Raw genomic sequence first — 18514 nt, forward strand, 5'->3', positions numbered from 1 at the left:
GGCATATACTTGTAGTAACTATAGCTTGTGTAGCTCAGCTGGTATTCTTTAACATTTTATTATTTATTTTGTTTATTTGAAAGGCAGGGAGACAGCAGATCTACCATCCGCTGGTTCACTTCCAAATGCCTTCTTCCCTCCCTCTCTTTCAACAAAGAGACAGAGAGAAAGATGCCTGTGACAACTGGGACTGATCCGGACGAAAGCCAGGAGCTGGGCACTCAGTCTAGGTCTCCATATGGATGGCAGAGACCCAGTTATGTGGGCCATCAGAGCTGCCTCCCAGGTGTGCACTGAGAGGAAGCTGGAGTCAGAGGGGGAGCCAGAAACTGAACCCAGGCATGCCAGTGTGGGACGCAGGCTTCTGTTCAGCAAGGCAAAGGCAGGTTTTCTTCAAGAATCAGTCAGCAGGGAGTCTCCTCAACCAGTGTAGCGTAGTTCTACTGTGATTTGTGCAGGGTTAGAGGTCAAAGAGAGAAATCTGTCATTAAATCAAGAATTAAATTGTAAGTTGTTTTTGATGGTGTTTTTGATTGATCTCTGTACGAGTTTGATAAGAGTGTAACTGGTCATTTGTAGGATAACTGTTGCTAAAGCCGGCTAGCTTCTCAGTAGAAAGAAGGGTGGGAGGGCAGGTACTGTGGGAAGAATCACCATGTTCCCAAAGTTGTAGTTACGAAATGTATGAAGCTTGTATTCCTTAAATAAAAGATTTCTGGGGGAAAAAAAAGCTAGCTTGAGAAATTCAGGTACAAAATGTGTTAAGCAGAAGTAGACAATGGTGCTTTTAAGAATAGCCTAGTAATCCTCCTCCTTGCGGCGCCGGCACACCGGGTTCTAGTTCCGGTCGGGGCGCCGGATTCTGTCCCGGTTGCCCCTCTTCCAGGCCAGCTCTCTGCTGTGGCCAGGGAGTGCAGTGGAGGATGGCCCAAGTGCTTGGGCCCTGCACCCCATGGGAGACCAGGAGAAGCACCTGGCTCCTGCCATCAGATCAGCGCGCCGGCCGTGGCGGCCATTGGAGGGTGAACCAACAGCAAAGGAAGACCTTTCTCTCTCTCTCTCTCTCTCACTGTCCACTCTGCCTGTCAAAAAAAAAAAAAAAAAAAAAAGAATAGCCTAGATTTTACTCTGAGCTTATCCACTTTAGAGCGTAGCAGTTCATTATAGGAGTCAGCAGAGTGCCAGCATTTGGAACACCCCAGTCATATTGAGTTTTGGGCAGCTACCAGTCCAGGAAATTTTCACTTGGGGCCTCATATGATTCGAGTGTCCTCTAACAGTGAGGCCAGGCAAGGGTGGGCTTTCAGTGGGGCATGCCTGTGCTGGATGTGCAGATCGGCCCCTGAACTGACTGTGAGCACTTGGACCCTCTAAGGCTTGGTTTCTTTGTCCATAAAATCAGAGAACTAGCACTTACTAACAGAGTTTTTGGGAGAAGTTTAAATACAAGATGCAAATTAAATAATTAGCACTGTGCTTAATATAGTATGTGGAGCTATTATTAGCATACTTTAAAATTAATTCTGCATGCATAGATAGATCTTTATCTAGAATCTGATCAGAGTAGGGCTTAGGAGGATTGAGAAAACTGGCTGCAGTTCACAAAACTGAGAAAATTCAGTCTGCTTAAAGTCTAGAGTTAGGGTCCAGAGTCCAGAATCTCAGTCCTAAGTATGATCTCATCACTGATTTTATAGCCAGAGAAGAAAAAGCCACTTTAAATAAGGTCTTTGTTTGAAAAGCTCCAGGTCATCCTTTTGTATTCACTTCCATGTGCCATGCGATTAACCTGTCTGAGATGATATCTGTTATTTTATCGAGCCAAGAACTAGAAGGCCAGGGCCCAGATTGGCCAAACATGGGCCTATTATATAAAGCCACCTTGAACAAAAATCCTTCAATAATTTTAAAACATGTAGAAGATAGCCTATTTAAGACAACTAAAAGAAGCACGAAAGATAAATGAAAACATAGAAAAGAGTAAGGTCTGATCTTAAAAGGAAAAAAGTTGTGAGTTGCACATTTAATGAAAGATAAAGTAGACATGTTAAAAAAAGTTAAAAAATGTAAGGCAAATCTTACATGTTAAAGTGATCATTTAAAGTGTGTAACTGATCATATAGATAGGAATAAGTGTCAAAGGATCACATAAATAAGACCAAGTGTCTGGTAATAACAAAAGATAGAATTAAAAAGGAGAGAATGATCCAACATGGGAAGCAAGTCACACAGCATACTCATAGAATGACAAACACCCTAAACAGCACTCTGGCCTCAGAATCAGCCCTTATGGCATTCGGATTTGACTGAAAATCCTATGAGAGCATATCAGGCATGGGAAGCCAAGACACTGTGGCAAAAAGTGATCTACATGAAGGATCTCTGTGAGTGAGACCCCAGTGGAAAGAAGGGGCCATCAAAGAAGGAGGTACCTTTCTTTGAAGGAAGGAGAGAACTTCCACTTTGACTAGGGCCTTGTCTAAATAAGATCGGAGTTGGTGAACTCAAGAGGCTTCCATAGCCTTGGCAGCTCATGACAAGAGCCTCGGGTGATTACTGACATCATAAATAAGAGTGTCAGTTGTTAAATCTACAACAAGAGTCACTGTGCACTTGCTCCCCATGTAGGAACTCTGTCTTTAATGTGTTATACTATGAGAATTAATGGTAAAACTAGTCTTCAAACAGTACTTTATACTTTGTGTGTCTGTGTGGGTGAAAACAGTTGAAATCTCTACTTAGTATAGAGTTGGTCTTCTGTATATCAAGCTAATTAAAAATGAATCTTAATGAAGAATAGCATGGGAGAGGGAGTAGGAGGTGGGACGGTTTGGGGGTGGAGGGTGGGTATGGGGGAAAGAACCACTATATTCCTAAAGCTGTACCTATTACATTTTTATTTATTAAATAAAAGCTTTCCAAAAAAGTAAGGCAAGTACTCAAAGTAAAACAAAACAGTGACAATTAGAACAGAAAACTAAAACAGGACAAAGCTGTAAAATTATAGAAGGCTTCAAAACAAGGCGGAGGTGAGTGCTAGGCCTAGCGGTGAAGATACCAGGATACCTGCATCCCACTTCGCAGTGCCTGAGTTTGATTCCCGCCCCCAGTTCCTGACTCCAGCTTCCTACTAGTTCCTGCTAATTCATGGGAGGCAGCAGTGATAGTTTAAATACTTGGGTCTCGGGCCGGCGCCGCGGCTCAATAGGCTAATCCTCCGCCTAGCGGCGCCGGCACACCGGGTTCTAGTCCCGGTCGGGGCGCCGGATTCTGTCCCGGTTGCCCCTCTTCCAGGCCAGCCCTCTGCTGTGGCCAGGGAGTGCAGTGGGGGATGGCCCAGGTGCTTGGGCCCTGCACCCCATGGGAGACCAGGAAAAGCACTTGGCTCCTGGCTCCTGCCATCGGATCAGCGCGGTGCGCCGGCCGCAGCGCGCCGGCCACGGCGGCCATTGGAGGGTGAACCAACGGCAAAGGAAGACCTTCCTCTCTGTCTCTCTCTCTCACTGTCCACTCTGCCTGTCAAAAAATAAAAAATAAAATAAAATAAAATAAAATAAAATAAAATAAAATAAAAAAAAATAAATACTTGGGTCTCTACCACCCACCACAGGGGAGACATGGATGGACTGCCTGGCTGCCCAGCCCCGCCTTTGCAGGCATCTGGGGAGTGAATCAGAGGATGGGAGCACACTCTCTCTCCTCAAGTACCCAAATTAAAATTAAAAGGAAAAGTTCTTGGAAAAGTGGGAAAAGATAAGTTTATTTTTTTTTAAAAAGCCACAGTACACATATATCCTCCATAATGATAAAGATCAAACCTATCTGAAAGTAAGTGAGCCCGGGGCCAGCACTGTGGCATAGTGGGCTAAGCCTCTACCTGCAGCGCTGGCATCCCATATGGGTGCTGGTTCCAGTCCTGGCTGCTCCTCTTCTCATCCAACTTCCTGTTAATACGCCTGTGAAAGCAATGGAGGATGACCCAAGTGCTTGGGCCCCTGCACCCACATGGGAGACCCAGAGGTAGCTCCTGGCTCCTGGCTTTGGATTGGCCTAGCTCTGGCTGATGTGGCCATCTGGGGAGTGAACTAGTGGATGGAAGACCTTTCTTTCTGTCTCTCTCCCTCTTTGTCTATAACTCTACCTCTCAAATAAATAAATGAAATCTTTTAAAAAAGGAAAGTAAGTGAGCAGCACAACCTTGGAGCATGTCCCCCAGGTTGCTCCTTGGTGGGTGACGTTAGCACTGTGACCTGGGGCTTCTGTTCAGGTGCTGTGATCCTGGGCCACTCTCCACGTCCTTCCCCTGTGGGATTCCAGCCATTCCTCTCGGCAGCTGCAGCACGTATGTAGGTCTTATTATCCCCGTAGCTACTGGGGAAGAGGCTGCAGCTGGATGTGTGTCTTGCTGCACTAGCAGATGCAGGAGCTGGGACCCATGGCCCACTCTAGTGCCCAAAGCCCAGCTCTTCTTCTTTGTCTTGTTCCGCCCTCCAGGGAACATCATTTCCTCATCAACAGCAGGACCACCTAGCAGGTTAGGAGAGGCTGATCTTCTCGGCAACCAGCAGACCAGCCAAGTGCACTGGCTCCTGGTACCCCAGTAACCCACTGGCAATTACATATCTCTCTCTTCTCTCATTTAGTTTCATGTGTGCAAAGTTCATCCCCATTATTTAAATATTTCCTAAATATTTCCTTAATATTTCTCTGTTTTCATGTTATTACTAAGTTCAGGCTACCATCTTGTCACTCCTTATGCTAATTTCCTGAGGCTGCTATGTTGTTGTATATTTGTATTTATTTATTTTCTTATTTATTTAACAGGCAGAGAGAGTGTTATTTTCCATCCATTGGTTCATTACCCAAATGACTAGAACAGCCAGAGCTGAGCCAGGCCAAAGCCAGGAGCCTAGGACTCTATCCAGATTCCCATGTGGGTGGCAGGGACCCAAGTCCCTGAGCCACTGCTGCCTCCCAGGGTGTGCATTATTAGCAGGAAGCTGGATCAAAGGCAGAGGAGACAGGACTTGAACCCAGGCTTTCTGGTATGACATGCAGGTATCCTAAATGATAGCTTAATGGCCTGCCAAACATTCCCCCCTACCCCATCCATCAGGTTCCTTTAAACAGATCCATTCATGTCTTGGTCAGCTGTGCCCCCAGGACTGTTCTGATTCCCTGATGTGGCCCAAATCGCTTCTCCCCCTTCTCCCCCTCCCTACTTTTCTCTGCCTTATTCTGTTGCACCCACACTCAACTTCCTACCAAAGGCGCCAGGTTTGCTCTCTCCTCTGCCGGAGCACTCCCCACCCTCTCCTTCTGTTTGGCTCCTGCTGCTTTTCGCCTTCTTTTCTGGACCTGGTCTTCATTCCCTCCAGGATGTGCTGGCCCCATGCTGGGTTGGGTTCATCCTCCTGTGAACTCCGTCTGAGCCCTCACCTGATGGACGCACGTTGCTCATTAGCACGTGTCCATCCTGTCCATGGGAGGTGTCCCCAGCATCTGGGACAGTGCCTGACATGCCAGCCTTGCTGAATAAATGTTTTTTGCTGAGAATCCTGTAGGAAGGGAGCCTCTGCAGCCACTCTCCAAGAACTGCCCCGTAACGGTACGGATCCCTGCAGAAGTCTGCAGGAGAGGGGTCGCCTGTGAACACCAGAGGTTCCCACCCATTCTTAGTTTTTTAAAAAGATTTATTTATTTATTAGAAAGTCAGAGTTACACACAGAGAGAAGGAGAGGCAGAGAGAGAGAGAGAGAGAGGTCTTCCATCTGCTGGTTCACTCCCCAGTTGGACACAACTGCTGGAGCTGTGCCAATCTGAAGCCAGGAGCTTCCTCCAGGTCTTCCCACATGAGTACAGGGGCCCAAGGACTTGGGCCATCTTCCACTGCTTTCCCAGGCCATAGCAGAGAGCTGGATTGGAAGTGGAGCAGCTGGGACTCGAACTGGCGCCCCTATGGGATGCTGGCACTGTGGGCGGCGGCTTTACCCACTACGCCACAGCACCGGCCCACCCATTCTTATGTTTAAGCATAAATCAAGAGCCATGGGGTGATGAGTGGGAGGAAGTATGTTCAGCTCACTCTTCTGTTTTCTTGCAGGCCATTGCTGTGTTTCTCATTTTGCATAATGCAGCTGCAGCGATCGTCTGGGGCTGCCAGACGTGTTTCTGGAAAGAGGTAACGGTCATGTGCAACCTTGCTTTCCCTTCGCTTGTTTTACGTCTTCAGAGAAGCCGCCTTCTTTTGATGGCCCGACCTAGAGTCTGCCTTTTCCTGCCACTGGCTTTGGCCCAAGGCTGCCTGGCAGTCATCACTCATTCCCAGGGGTGCAGTTTTGACATTGTGTAAATGGGGATGCTGGTGGACGTGAGTGGGACTCGGCTCCAGGCCAGTGCTACACCAGACCCTCGGGAGGTCACACTTCTCGCTGTCCTCGTGTGAACCTGAACCAACCTCCCACTTCGCTAACATGAAACAACGTTATTTCTTGTCAGGGCAAATTAGGAAGCTATTGAGTGGGAAGTGTAGTTTTTAATCAGCCCTTTGGGGGCTGGCATTGTGCTGCAGTGGATTAAGCCGCTGCCTGTGCTGCTGGCATCACGTAAAGGCTCTGGAATCACAGCTGCTGTACTTCCAGTCCCCTCCCTGCTAATGCACCTGGGCAAGCTGCGGAAGACGGCTCAAGTCCTTGGGCCCCTGCACCCACGTGGGAGACCTAGAAGAAGCTCCTGGCTTCAGCCTGGCACAACCCTGGCTGTTGTGGCCATTTGGAGAGTGAAACAGTGGATGGAAGATCTCTCTCCCTCTGGCTCTCCATCTCTCCGTGTGTAATTCTTAAAAAAAGATAAGTAAACTAAAAAGACTGCTTTCTCTGCTTTATGAATGTAAGAAGATGTGAAGTGCAGGGGAAAAGCCTGGAAATGGTGTGCTCCTCCTTCCCCGGGAAACTGCTGTGTCCTTCCTGATTTTATTTCTGGGCATGCAGACAGATGTATTTACACGAATGGTGAAATGCACCCTGTTCTCATGAACACTGTCGGAGTCCTTATTCGTGCCATTGTTTCACATTGGATGAAGCAGAGTGTGACGGTCAGTGCCTACTCAGAGGTGTTACATGGCTTCCAGCATTTTAGTGGCAACATCTGCTCTGTGGTGGCAATGGCTTGGATGTGCTCTTTTTTTTTTTTTTTTTTTTTAATACTATGATTCTTTTTAAGCTTTATTTATTTATCTGAAAGGCAGAATTAGAGAGAGAGATATGGGATGCTGGCATTGCAGATGGCCGCTTCACCTGCTGCGCCACAGCACCGGCCCCTTGATGTGGTCCTGATGCATGTGAGCTTCCTCTCGTCCAGCCAGGAGTCTTGCTGAGCTGACCGCACCCCCCTAAGGAACACAGGAGCTCACCACCTTACCCACTGTCCAGTGCTGCATGAGGCCTATTTTGTCCACTATGTGTACACTTTACTAGAATCAACTTTTATTTATGAGGCTTTTTTTTTTTTTTTTTTTTACTTAAAAGGCAAAAAGACACCTTAAATGCTTGCCACAGCCAGGGTAGGGTCCTGCTGAAGCCGGAGCCAGGTACCCAATCTGGGTCTCCCTGTGGGTTGCAGAAACCCAATCGCTTGAGCCATCGTCTGTTGCCTCCCAAAGCGCACAGGTCAGGAAGGTGGAATCAGGAGTGGAGCTCGGAGTCGGGCACTCAGCTATGGGATTTGGAATTCCAGGCTTAACCATGGCACCTAATGCCTGCCTCTAGAATCTGTTTTGGAAAGTTGACTTCCTTCCTAGGTTATGAAAATAAGCTCTGTCTGAAGCCTGCAATTCATTGTCACCATCTACAGCTAGTTCTTTGTGTATGCATTCCCACATGCATGCAGTTTGTCTGCAAGGTAATCTGAGGCTCATAGAGTTAATTTTATTGCCTTGTGGATCTGTTGATCACAGCTGAATTTAAAAACGCTGCTCTTCATTGGTTCATTTGTCTGTGAACAGTTGTGATTATGTCCCACATGCCAAGTGTTTTGCTCGGCTCACAGCTGCAGAGACGTAGAGGACTCAGTACTCTGTGTAACCAGAGTCGAACAGAGGAGCTGGGGTCAGGCTGTGATTCCGGTAGAACATCAAGGGAGCCGGAGCAGAGGTGTGGGTGGAGCAGGAGTGCCCGCTAGCAAGTCTGCCGGGAAGGGGCAGGGACGGCGTCCCAGGGGCTGCATGTGAGCTGAGTCACACAGGCTGGGAGGAGAGTTTCCAGCTGGTTGAGGAGCAAGGGCACTCCAGGCAGGCAGAGGAAGCAGCAAGTGACGGTCAGTGGCTTACGGAGGCCCGGGGCAGATAGAGGTCACTGCAGGACAGGCAGGTGGGCTGTGGCAGAGAAAGGTCTAGTTTGGGTCCAGCACACCTGAAGCCAAACCATGTGACCTCAGTGCCTGGAATGCCCTTGTCTGTGATGTAGAACCCCTGGCTGTTAACTAGCCTGTGATCCTGGCTTATGGAGCAGCATTTGCCGCTGGCTTCCTCTCCGCTCTGTACTAAGAGCTGACTGTCCACCAGGGGGTGGTGCAGTCATGGTGGTGCAGAGTGCTGGAAGAGACTAGAGATGAAAGATAAGCAATAGGCACATCTTCAAAGCAGGGTGCTTCACAAATAGATCCTGTTTATGGAAACAGTGGTCAGTTGGTTATTTAGTAACAGCTGAAAACGTTTTTAAAAAATTTATTGATTTATTTGAGAGGCAGAGTTACAGACAGAAGGAGGGAGGGAGGGAGAGAGAGAGAGAGAGAGAGAGAGAGAGATATCTTCCATCTGCTGATTCACTTCCCACATGGCTGCAATGGCCAAAGCTGGGCTGATCTGAAGCTCTGGAGCCAGGAGCTTCTTCTGGGTTTCCCACGTGGGTGGCAGGGGCCCAGGGACTTGGGCCATCTTCTACTGCTTTCCCAGGCCATTAGCAGGGAGCTAGACCAAAAGTGGAACAGCCAGGGCTTGAACTGGAGCCCATATGGGATGGTGGTGCCATAGGCAGAGGCTTAACCCACTATACCACAGTGCTAACCCCTAGCAGATGAAACTTAAGATCACCTTGATAGCAAACCACATTGTTTCTCTTGTCAACTCTTTGCTTTTCAATAGAATGTGTATATGTCATATCTTATCTAAACTGGGTATATCAAATCTTGCACTTTGTCTTCGACTAGCAAAATAATCCTTCTGAAATGTTCAGAATTCTTCAGTCACCCTGCCTGTCCACTTCCTATATCAAATATAGAAAAAGCTGTGCTACTCCCGCCAGAACTTTCTTCCTCCATGTAGAGGACTGAGTCCCTGAAACTGATGGGATGGAGGGGATAGGGTATGGCTCAAATCAGTGTCTCATTCCAGGGCACGCCAGCTTCATACTCCCCTTCCAAGCTTCCTTCTTCCTTTTTGCTAGGAGTAGTGAAACATGTCCAATAGCCTTTCTTCCTTCCTTCCTCCCTGTTGAGGTGGATTCGTTCTGAGAGGAGGAGCATGGTGGGGGCAAGAGGTGCAGAGTCACCACACAGACCCTGGGAGTTGGGTGAAACCCGGCCAGAGGCGAGCAGCCTGCAGACTTATTCATTTCAGTTGGTACAGCAGCTTATATAGCCAAGGCAGCCAATACGGTCAAGGGGCGGTCTATGCCCTAACCAATCACAGCCTGTTGCCAGGCAGTTTCTGTTGCTAGCAGCTATCTTGGCATGGCCTTCTCATTCCACTATACCTCCCTTCCTCCCTTCCTTTTTCTTTTTTTCTTTCTTCTTCTTCCTTCTTCATCTTTGTCTTCCTCCTCCGTTGTCATCTTCTTTTTAAGATTTACTTTATTTGACAGAATGACAGACAGATAGAAACAGAGATCCTCCACCCCCTGGTTCACTCTCCAAAGGAACACAATGGCTGGGGCTGGTCCAGGCTGATGCCAAGATCTGGGAAGTCCATCTGAGTCTCCTCATGTGTCAGGGTCCCAGGCTCAGCTGCCTTCTCAGGCACATTAGCAGGTAGCTGGATTTGGAAGTGGAGCACCTCAGGCTCAAACCAGGCAGGTGGCAGCCTTACCCGCTTGCTACAATGCCAGTGCAGTTTTTTCTCTTTCTTAATTTTTGCATCATACTAGGTAATTCATAGGACTGCTCAGATTTGGAGCTGAATGAATTAAAGGAATATTTAAAGAGACACATCTAGAATAGAAGTTGAACAAGAGCTTAATTTCTTTCCTTGTGTAGGTCACATCAGTTTCTTTCTCCCGTTTGCTTGGTGTGTAAAGGGCTTGAACACTTGGCCCAGTGTCGTTTGTTTTTGTGACGAGTAAATGCAGCTCTAATGGTAAAAGTGCTTTGCCGAAGTGACTCAGCTCTGGGACTGAGCCAGCCTTCATGTGTTCCAAGCTGAAAAAGCCTCAATAAATATGAAATTGCACCAAGCTGTTAAGCCCCCAATAAACATGCTTGTCATTCAGTTGCCTTTAAACTAAAAATTTTTTAAAGGGGGAAAAAAAGAGTTTTTGAAGACTAATTATGTGTCTCTGCTTTCACACAGAAAATACCTCCTCTAAAGATCTGCAGGTAAGTTAAAAAAAACTTGTAAAATGCGAGATTTAATTGGATATTGCTAAACCATTTGTTGATAAGTCATACTCTGGTTGCCAAAGAAGAATTTATGTTTGTATTATAAACACTTAAAATCCTATTTTGTGTCTTGTTTAAAATTTACTATCTCTCCTTTTTTTCTGCACTTTTTTTCTGCACCAACCCGGGCTAGATTTCAGCTGTTTGATGCCCAAATCTTCGCTAATAATTGTGCAATTCTGATGGAGAGTGAAAATAACCAACATGGGAGTGACTTAAAATTTGTAATATAACGCTCATAGTTCATTGGCACTTTGAGATTTTCCATGTGGAAAAAGCACTAGCCCGGAAGTTCTGGTATCCGAGTGATAGTCCTGGACTACAGCAGGATGACCACAGGGCAGGTCTCATACCCTTTGTGCCTCAGTTTCCTCGCAGGTCCATCCTCCTCAGCCCTAATTCTCCCTGGTCGCCTTGTTCTGTAACAGCCTCCTTCTTGCTCTGCAGTAGTTAAGAAGCTCAGTCCCGTAGACAGACAGCCAGCAGAGACACTCTGATGCATGGATTTCGGATTTTCGCTTCAGAGATTTCTGGGCTTTCAGCCAATCCTCTTCACTCCCCCCCCCCCCTTTATTTTGTCTTTATTGCAGGCTGCAGCTTGCAAGAAGAGCACATAAAACAAAAACACAGGACTCATCCTCTTGTTTATTTTATTTTATTGTTTAATTAATTTACTTATTTGAAAGAGAGAGATCTTCCATTTGCTGGTTTACTCCTCAGATGGCTGCAACAGTCAGGGCTTGTTGAAACCAGGAGGCAGAAGCTTCATCTGGTCTCCCACTTGGGTGGCAGGGGCCCAGGTACTTGGGCCATCCTTTGCTGCTTTCCCAGGCCATTAGCAGGGAGCTGGATGGGAGGCTAGGCGTCGCAGGTGGTGACTTTACCCGCTATGCCACAGCACCTGCCCTGTCCTCTTGTTTAAAAGGCAATTTAGCAGGTGTTCTAGAGAGGCGTAGTAGCTCACTAACACCTGATGGAGTTGGGTATTGCTTACAGCCGAGTGTGGCAGGAAGCAAGGCAGCTGTTTCACTGTCGCAGTCTCCTGCGTCCCTGAGGGGCCGTCTGTTTCAGGGGATCTCTGGGGCTCACTCTCTATGCATGGGGGAGCACCCCCTTCCCACTACAAGAAGACACCAAACCCAGTAGCGTCCTCTGCTCTTCCCCTCTTCTGTGTAATACCAGGAAGACCCCTGACCATCTCCCCTCCACACACACTGATATTGGCCTTGGGTTCTTCTCAAGGCCATTTGTGTGTGTGCCTCGACAGCGGGCGAGGAGAAGCTGCCTGAGCTCTGACTGTCCCAAGGCGGGCGTCCGCCTCCCAGGGTTCCTTGTGCCAGCTCTCCTGCCTGTGGCCCAGTGGCTGTGCTGATCTGGGTACCGTCTTGAACTCCATGTGGTCGTAGCAGTGAAGACTCCGGAGTAGCACTACTGTTGTCAGCGTGACTACATGTGGCAGGTTTGTGTATGTCACATATGTGTAGTATGTCTGTGTAGGTACATAAAGACACAGAATGAAGAATTCTGTATGTGGGGGGAATACGTAGTGATGTGAGAGGCCATGTGACCCAGGCCCCTAACAGTGGAAATGCCCTACTCAGTGCTTTTGTCCATGCCTCTGACCGTCTGTCCTCTGCTGCCTGATGGACCAGGCAGTAGTGAGGATCTTCACAAAGTTCACGGGAAAGGTGTGTTATGAAAAACTCTGCATGGGCTTCAGACCTTTTTGCACTGAAATAAACATGTAGTTCCATTTTTCTGCAGATTTTTTGAAGTACCTTCGTATGTTTTGTTGTATTTGTAAAATGGAGAGAGAGAAAAGACTAAGAGACAGTTTGGGTTTTCTGGTGCCTTCATTTAGGAGGAGAGAATGATTGAGGAAATCTAGAGACAAGGTCTTTTGGAATAGGAAATGCAAGAGAGGAACTAAAAAGCAGTGATTACTGAACCAGCTCCAAGTCAATTTACTGATTAATGTAGATCGCTTTCTGAAACTACCTGTGATTGGCAATGTTAATTTGGTTTTGCAAGACTTTTTTTTTTTTAAACTTTTATTTAATGAATATAAATTTCCAAAGTACGGCTTATGGATTACAATGGCTTCCCCCCCCATATCGTCTCTCCCACCCGCATCCCTCCCCTTTCCCACTCCCTCTCCCCTTCCATTCACATGAGGATTCATTTTCGATTCTCTTTATATACAGAAGATCAGTTTAACATACATTAAGTAAAGATTTCAACAGTTTGCTCCCACACAGAAACATAAAGTGAAAAATAATAGATGATTTTTTAAATGATGATGAAATCAGATCAGACCTATTGTCATGTTTAATCCCAGTGAGAGTCAAGTTGGGAATTGATAATTTCTTTTTTTTTTTTTACAGAGGATCAGTTTAGTATGCATTAAGTAAGGATTTCAACAGTTTGCACCCCCATAGAAACACAAAGTGAAATATATTGTTTGAGTACTCGTTATAGCATTAAATCTCAATGCACAGCACATTAAGGATAGAGATCCTACATGAGGAGTAAGTGCACAGTGACTCCTGTTGTTGACTTTACCAATTGACACTCCTGTCTATGGCATCAGTAGTCTCCCTATGCTCCAGTCATGAGTTTCCAAGGCTGTGGAAGCCCTCTGAGTTCTCCGACTCTTATCTTGTTTAGACAAGGTCATATTCAAAGTGGAGGTTCTCTCTTTCCTTCAGAGAAAGGTACCTCCTTCTTTGATGACCTGTTCTTTCCACTGGGATCTCACTCGCAGAGATCTTTTGCCAGAGTGTCTTGGCTTTCCATGCCTGAAATACTCTCATGGGCTTTTCAGCCAGATCTGAATGCCTTTAGGGCTGATTCTGAGGCCAGAGTGCTATTTAGGACATCTGCCATTCTATGAGTCTGCTGAGTATCTCACTTCCCATGTTGGATCACTCTCCCCTTTATTTACTCCATCGGTTAGCGTTAGCAGGTACTAGACTTGTCTATGTGCTCCCTTTGACTCCCAGTCCCTCCACCATGACCAACTGTGAACTGAAATTGATCACCTGGAACAGTGAGATGGCATTGGTACATGCCACCTCGATGGGATTGAATTGGAATCCCCTGGTATGCTTCCAACTCCACCACTTGGGGCAAGTCAGCCTGAGCATGTCCCAAATTATACATCTCTTCCCTCTCCCATTCCCACTCCCATGTTCAACAGGGATCACATTTCAGTTAATTTTCAACACTTAAGAATAACTGTGCATCAATTACAGAACTAAACCAGTCATATTAAGTAGAACAGACAAAAAAACTACTAAGAGGGATAATGTATTAAGTTGTTCATTAACAGTCAGGGCTATGCTGATCAAGCCACCGTTTCCCATAGTGTCCACCTCACTCCAACAGGTTAAATGTGTTTTTTTTGGTGGAAATCTCAAAATAAACAGAAAAGTAGATGGAAGAATGTAATGAAGCCCCATCTCCCATATTCCAGTGTTGTTTGAAAGCAAGGCTCAGGCACCATCCCATCTCCTCTGTAGAAATTTCAGTATGTAGAAGAGATGATGCTGGCCGGCGCCGTGGCTCACGAGGCTAATCCTCCACCTATGGCGCCGGCATCCCGGGTTCTAGTCCTGGTTGGGGCACTGGATACTAGTCCCGGTGGCTCCTCTTCCAGTCCAGCTCTCTGCTGTGGCCCGGGAGGGCAGTGGAGGATGGCCCAAGTGCTTGGGCCCTGCACCTGCATGGGAGACGGGGAGGAAGCACCCAGCTCCTGGCTTCGGATTGGCTCAGTGCTGGCCATAGTGGCCATTAGGAGAGTGAACCAATGGAAGGAAGACCTTTCTGTCTGTCTCTCTCTCACTGTCTATAACTCTACCTGTCAAATAAAAAAAAAAAAAAGATGATGCTAATTATACTTTTTTTAAATCTGAGAAAAAATTTGTACCTATAGAAAAATTTTAAGAATTAAAATTACAATGGCTGCTATACTGTTGACTAGATCCACCCCCTGATAACATTTCTGCATTGGCTTTCTTGTTCACTCCATATGTGTGTATATGTATAAACATACATAAATAGCATACAACATACATAAGAAAAGCCAGTTGGTCTTCCATATCCCTGGGTTCTCCACCCACAGATTCAATGAACTGAGGATCAAAAATATTTGAGGAAAAAATTGCGTCTGTACTGAACTGCCTTTTAAACTGACTTATTTTTTTCATTTTATCTCTTAAATAATTTAATAACTTTTTACATAGCAGTTGCCTTGTATTGGGTATCTAGAGATAATTTAAAGTGTAAGGAGAATGTGTGTAGGTTATGCGCAACTACTACACCATTTTCTTTATATAAGGGACTTGAGCATCTGTGGATTTTGGTATCTGTGAGGGGTCTCAGATCCATTGCCCTGTAGTAATGGAGGGAAGGCTCATATTTATTATTAGTCTTACTCTTATTCTTTATGTATCATTTTAGAATAAATTGCAGATCTTGACCCTACCCCTGAATGCTTCCAAGTCTGTTTCCTAAAAACAATCTTGTATAGAAACACAGTGCAATGATTACATTTAGAAGATTAACATCTGATATAATACTTTTATCAAACATTGAGCCCCTGGTCAAGTTTTGCCAGTTACCCTAACACTGCCCCGCTTTTCCTTCTAAAGTGTCCATGTTTCTTCATTAGCCTTTCATCTAGAAGAGTTCTTTGGTCTTTCATTTCTTTCACTGCATTCACATTTGTGGAGGGCAGAGGTGCATAGTTTTATGGGCTGTCCCTAAATTTGGTTGTGTCTCAGCATTCTCTCATGATTCAATTCAGGTTCCACATGTTGGCAGGAGGAGCACACGAGTGAGTGGCATTGTGTCCTTCGGAGTGCACCATAGCAGGAGGCACATGATTCGTTCTGTCCCATGACTGGAGATAGGAAGCTTGAAGGTGGGGCTCAGGAGGTGTACAAAGGGTTTAGTGCACATTCCAGGGCATCATTTTTGTAACTGGCATCCTAGTGGTCTGATGACCTGTTTTCCACTCGTGCATTTTTGGGGATCAGGGGTTGAAATGAAAACAGTCTGATTTTACTAGATGTCTCATAGACTGTGGATCTCAGGTGAGCCAATCGTGCTTCTCACGTGATCCCTGACTGGGAAATGTCTGGTTGTCAGCGATGCACACATGATGAAAAGCATGCAGGGAGTGGGGTTCTCAAGAGGATGAACGGAGGAACTGGGTTGGTCTCGTGAGGTCTTTGCACTTCAGCCTCCACACGCTCTGGGAAATGATTTGATGCTGAACGGTAAAGCCGCCGTGTTTTATCTCCCTCTCCACAGTGCCCTCTTCCTCCTGGCTGCCGCGGGATGCCTTCCCTTCAATGATGCCCAGGTAGGTCTAGGTGAGCTCATTTTGCCTCCAAAGTGTCTTTCACTCTGCAGGTACAGGCAGAATTTCCTCGCCCTTCCTTTTAGAATCAGGACAGCCTGGTCTCTGCAGTCATTCCGAAGCATTCAGGCTGGCGCCTTTCGGCCTGCCCAACTTCTTTGTCCCAGATCTTCGCCTTCTGCCCAAGGCTGCAGCGTCGTGGCCTGTGAGCCCTGCCCTCTGCATGTGCTGCAGGGCACCCTCAGTTCACACAGGCATCCCTTGGTGCATGACTGCTGACATGCAAACCGGTCCCACAGCAACTCCAGCCTTGGACATGGAGACAAAGCTGATGTTTCCTCTCCTCCCAATGGCCTCCTCTTCTGCGGAGGGGTTTTCACTTCGTTATCCTCTGCTGAAGCTGGGATTCCTTTTATTTTTAACTTATTTATTTGTTTGTTTGTTTATTTATTTATTTAATAGTGGGAGTAGAGGTGTAGATCTCCTGTCTGCTGGTTCACTCTCGAAATGCCCACAATATTTAGGGATGGGCCAGGCTGAAATCACTAACCTGGAACTCAATCCAGTTGTCCCAAGCAGGTGGCAGGGACCCAACTCCTTGAACCACCACCACCTGCTGCCTCGCAGGGTGAGCATTAGCAGGAAATTGGTATCCGGAGTGGAGCTGAGACTTGAACCCTGGCTGCTCTGTCCTGGAACGTGGGCATCTTAACTGCTGTGCCAAATAGTTGCTCCTGGGTTCTCCTTATGAGGCTCTGAGGACCCCACCCCTGGAGGAGTCATCTCGTTGCTAGGTTTCTTTCCTTTCTTTTTCACTCCCCTCCTCCTTTGTTTTTTAAGATTTATTTTGAAAGGCAGAGTTACAGGGAGAAGGGAGAGGGAGAGAGAGAGAAAGAGAGATGTTCCATCTGCTGGTTCACTCCCCAAATGACCACAATGGGCACAGCTGGGCCAATCTGAAGCCAGGAGCCAGGAGCCTCATCCGGGTCTCTCATGTAGGGGCAGGGGTTCAAGTACTTGGGCCATCTTCTACTCCTTTCCTAGGCACATTAGCAGGGAGCTGGATCCAAGTGGAGCAGCCAAGACTTGAGCCGGTGCCCATTTGGGATGCTGACATCTCAGGGCGCGGCTTTATCCACTATGCCACAGTGCTGGCACCCACTCCCTATTTTTCCTCCCCAGCATTATTAAGTCCCCTCTAAGTGTCAGGCACTAAGCCAGGCTCTGGGGACACAAAGATCCGTCTTTGTCTAGGCAGAAGTCAGAGTCTGGGCGGAGCGAGGGGGAGGAGAACAGAAGTCAACAGAGTCTTTGGCTCAGGGGCCAGGGCCCCTCGGAAGAGTTGGAGAGTCCACAAGTAGGAGCAGCTGACGGGTATTGGGAGCCTGCGGTGGGCCGGGCTCTGTGCTGCTGTGTTCTGTGTCGTGTTTCATTGAAAATCTCAAGGCACTTCTGTAAGGGTCGGGATTGTTATTTATCTCCATTTCATAGCTAGAAAATAATGGGGCCCGAAAGAGCACCAGCTAACAAATGAGTGGGGATTTGGGAATTCAACCCAGATCCTTCTGATGCTGGAGCAAGGCTCTGCTTACCGCACGGCACCTAAATGTGGAGGAAAGGGGAGGAGTTAGCCAGGAGAAGAAAGCAGACAGAGCGAACAAAGCCCTGGAGTACTAGTACTGCAGGGTTCAGTGTTAGTGAGCACCTCCTCTGTGCCTACCCCTGATCTAATCCCTGCCCGCCAGAGCTCACCGTGGAGGGAGGGTGGAGATAGAGACAGATGATCAGAGAGTGAAGAAACTGGTGTGTGCCAGGCGCTGGTGAGTCGCGTGGAGAATGACAAGGAAGGGAGGCAGAGGAGGGGTCCCTCGGCTGAGCTGTGGGGGGGGGCACTCGTGCTTGGGAAAGGTAAGTCATCCCTGTTCTCCAGGGGTGGGAGCTGTGATGCAGTGGGAGGGGCTGGGAGAGGGGCTTGTCGGAGAGGTCCTTGGGTGTCCTGAGCTGGGAACTGAACCCAGTCTGACGGTGCGTGGGGAGTGAGGTGCTGGAGGCCGACAGGCTCCGTGGGGAGATGTGGGCCGCTGGGCGAGAGGCCAGGCGGCCGGCAGGGGAGCCCTCGCTTAGCACAGTGTGGTGATGACTGAGAGTTCTGTCGTCTGTACAGAGAGCCATTGTTTTCTCTTTTAAATCCTGTCTTACAGTTTGATCCGGATGGATATTTCTGGGCTGTAATTCATTTACTCTGCGTCGGTAAGTGTTAAAACAATGTTTGCTTCACTCTGTATTATTTAGACCTTATTGTATATTCACTTTTTAGTGACCCAGGACAAATAGGGAAAATTAAATCCAAGGTGTCAAGGTTCAAATTTAACGGGCATTTGCAGGGTTTTTTTAAACATGGGTTTTCTCAACTGTTTTTATTACCAATCTGGTTTCCTTTTTTTCTGTGACAAACACGAACTGACTCTGGTTCAAGTTTTGCTTGCTGCGGTCTGCTGC

General features: G+C 47.2%; 1 protein-coding gene across 6 annotated transcripts in view; it reads left to right on the forward strand.

Annotated features, from left to right (window-relative positions):
• The window catches only part of TMEM241 (transmembrane protein 241), a 128542-nt gene that overhangs the window by 39051 nt on the left and 70977 nt on the right, over positions 1-18514 (forward strand). For 4 of the 6 annotated variants that reach the window (XM_070050391.1, XM_070050392.1, XM_051851343.2 and 1 more), the window contains 4 exons: positions 6104-6181; positions 10562-10587; positions 15967-16018; positions 18217-18265. In XM_070050391.1, the coding sequence (XP_069906492.1) occupies positions 6104-6181; positions 10562-10587; positions 15967-16018; positions 18217-18265 (205 nt within the window). The remainder of the gene's footprint in view (positions 1-6103; positions 6182-10561; positions 10588-15966; positions 16019-18216; positions 18266-18514) is intronic. The other 2 variants (XM_070050393.1, XM_070050394.1) reach the window with 2 other exon arrangements.

The sequence above is a fragment of the Oryctolagus cuniculus genome, chromosome 10, assembly GCF_964237555.1.
Source record: "Oryctolagus cuniculus chromosome 10, mOryCun1.1, whole genome shotgun sequence".
NCBI classification, from domain to species: domain Eukaryota; kingdom Metazoa; phylum Chordata; class Mammalia; order Lagomorpha; family Leporidae; genus Oryctolagus; species Oryctolagus cuniculus.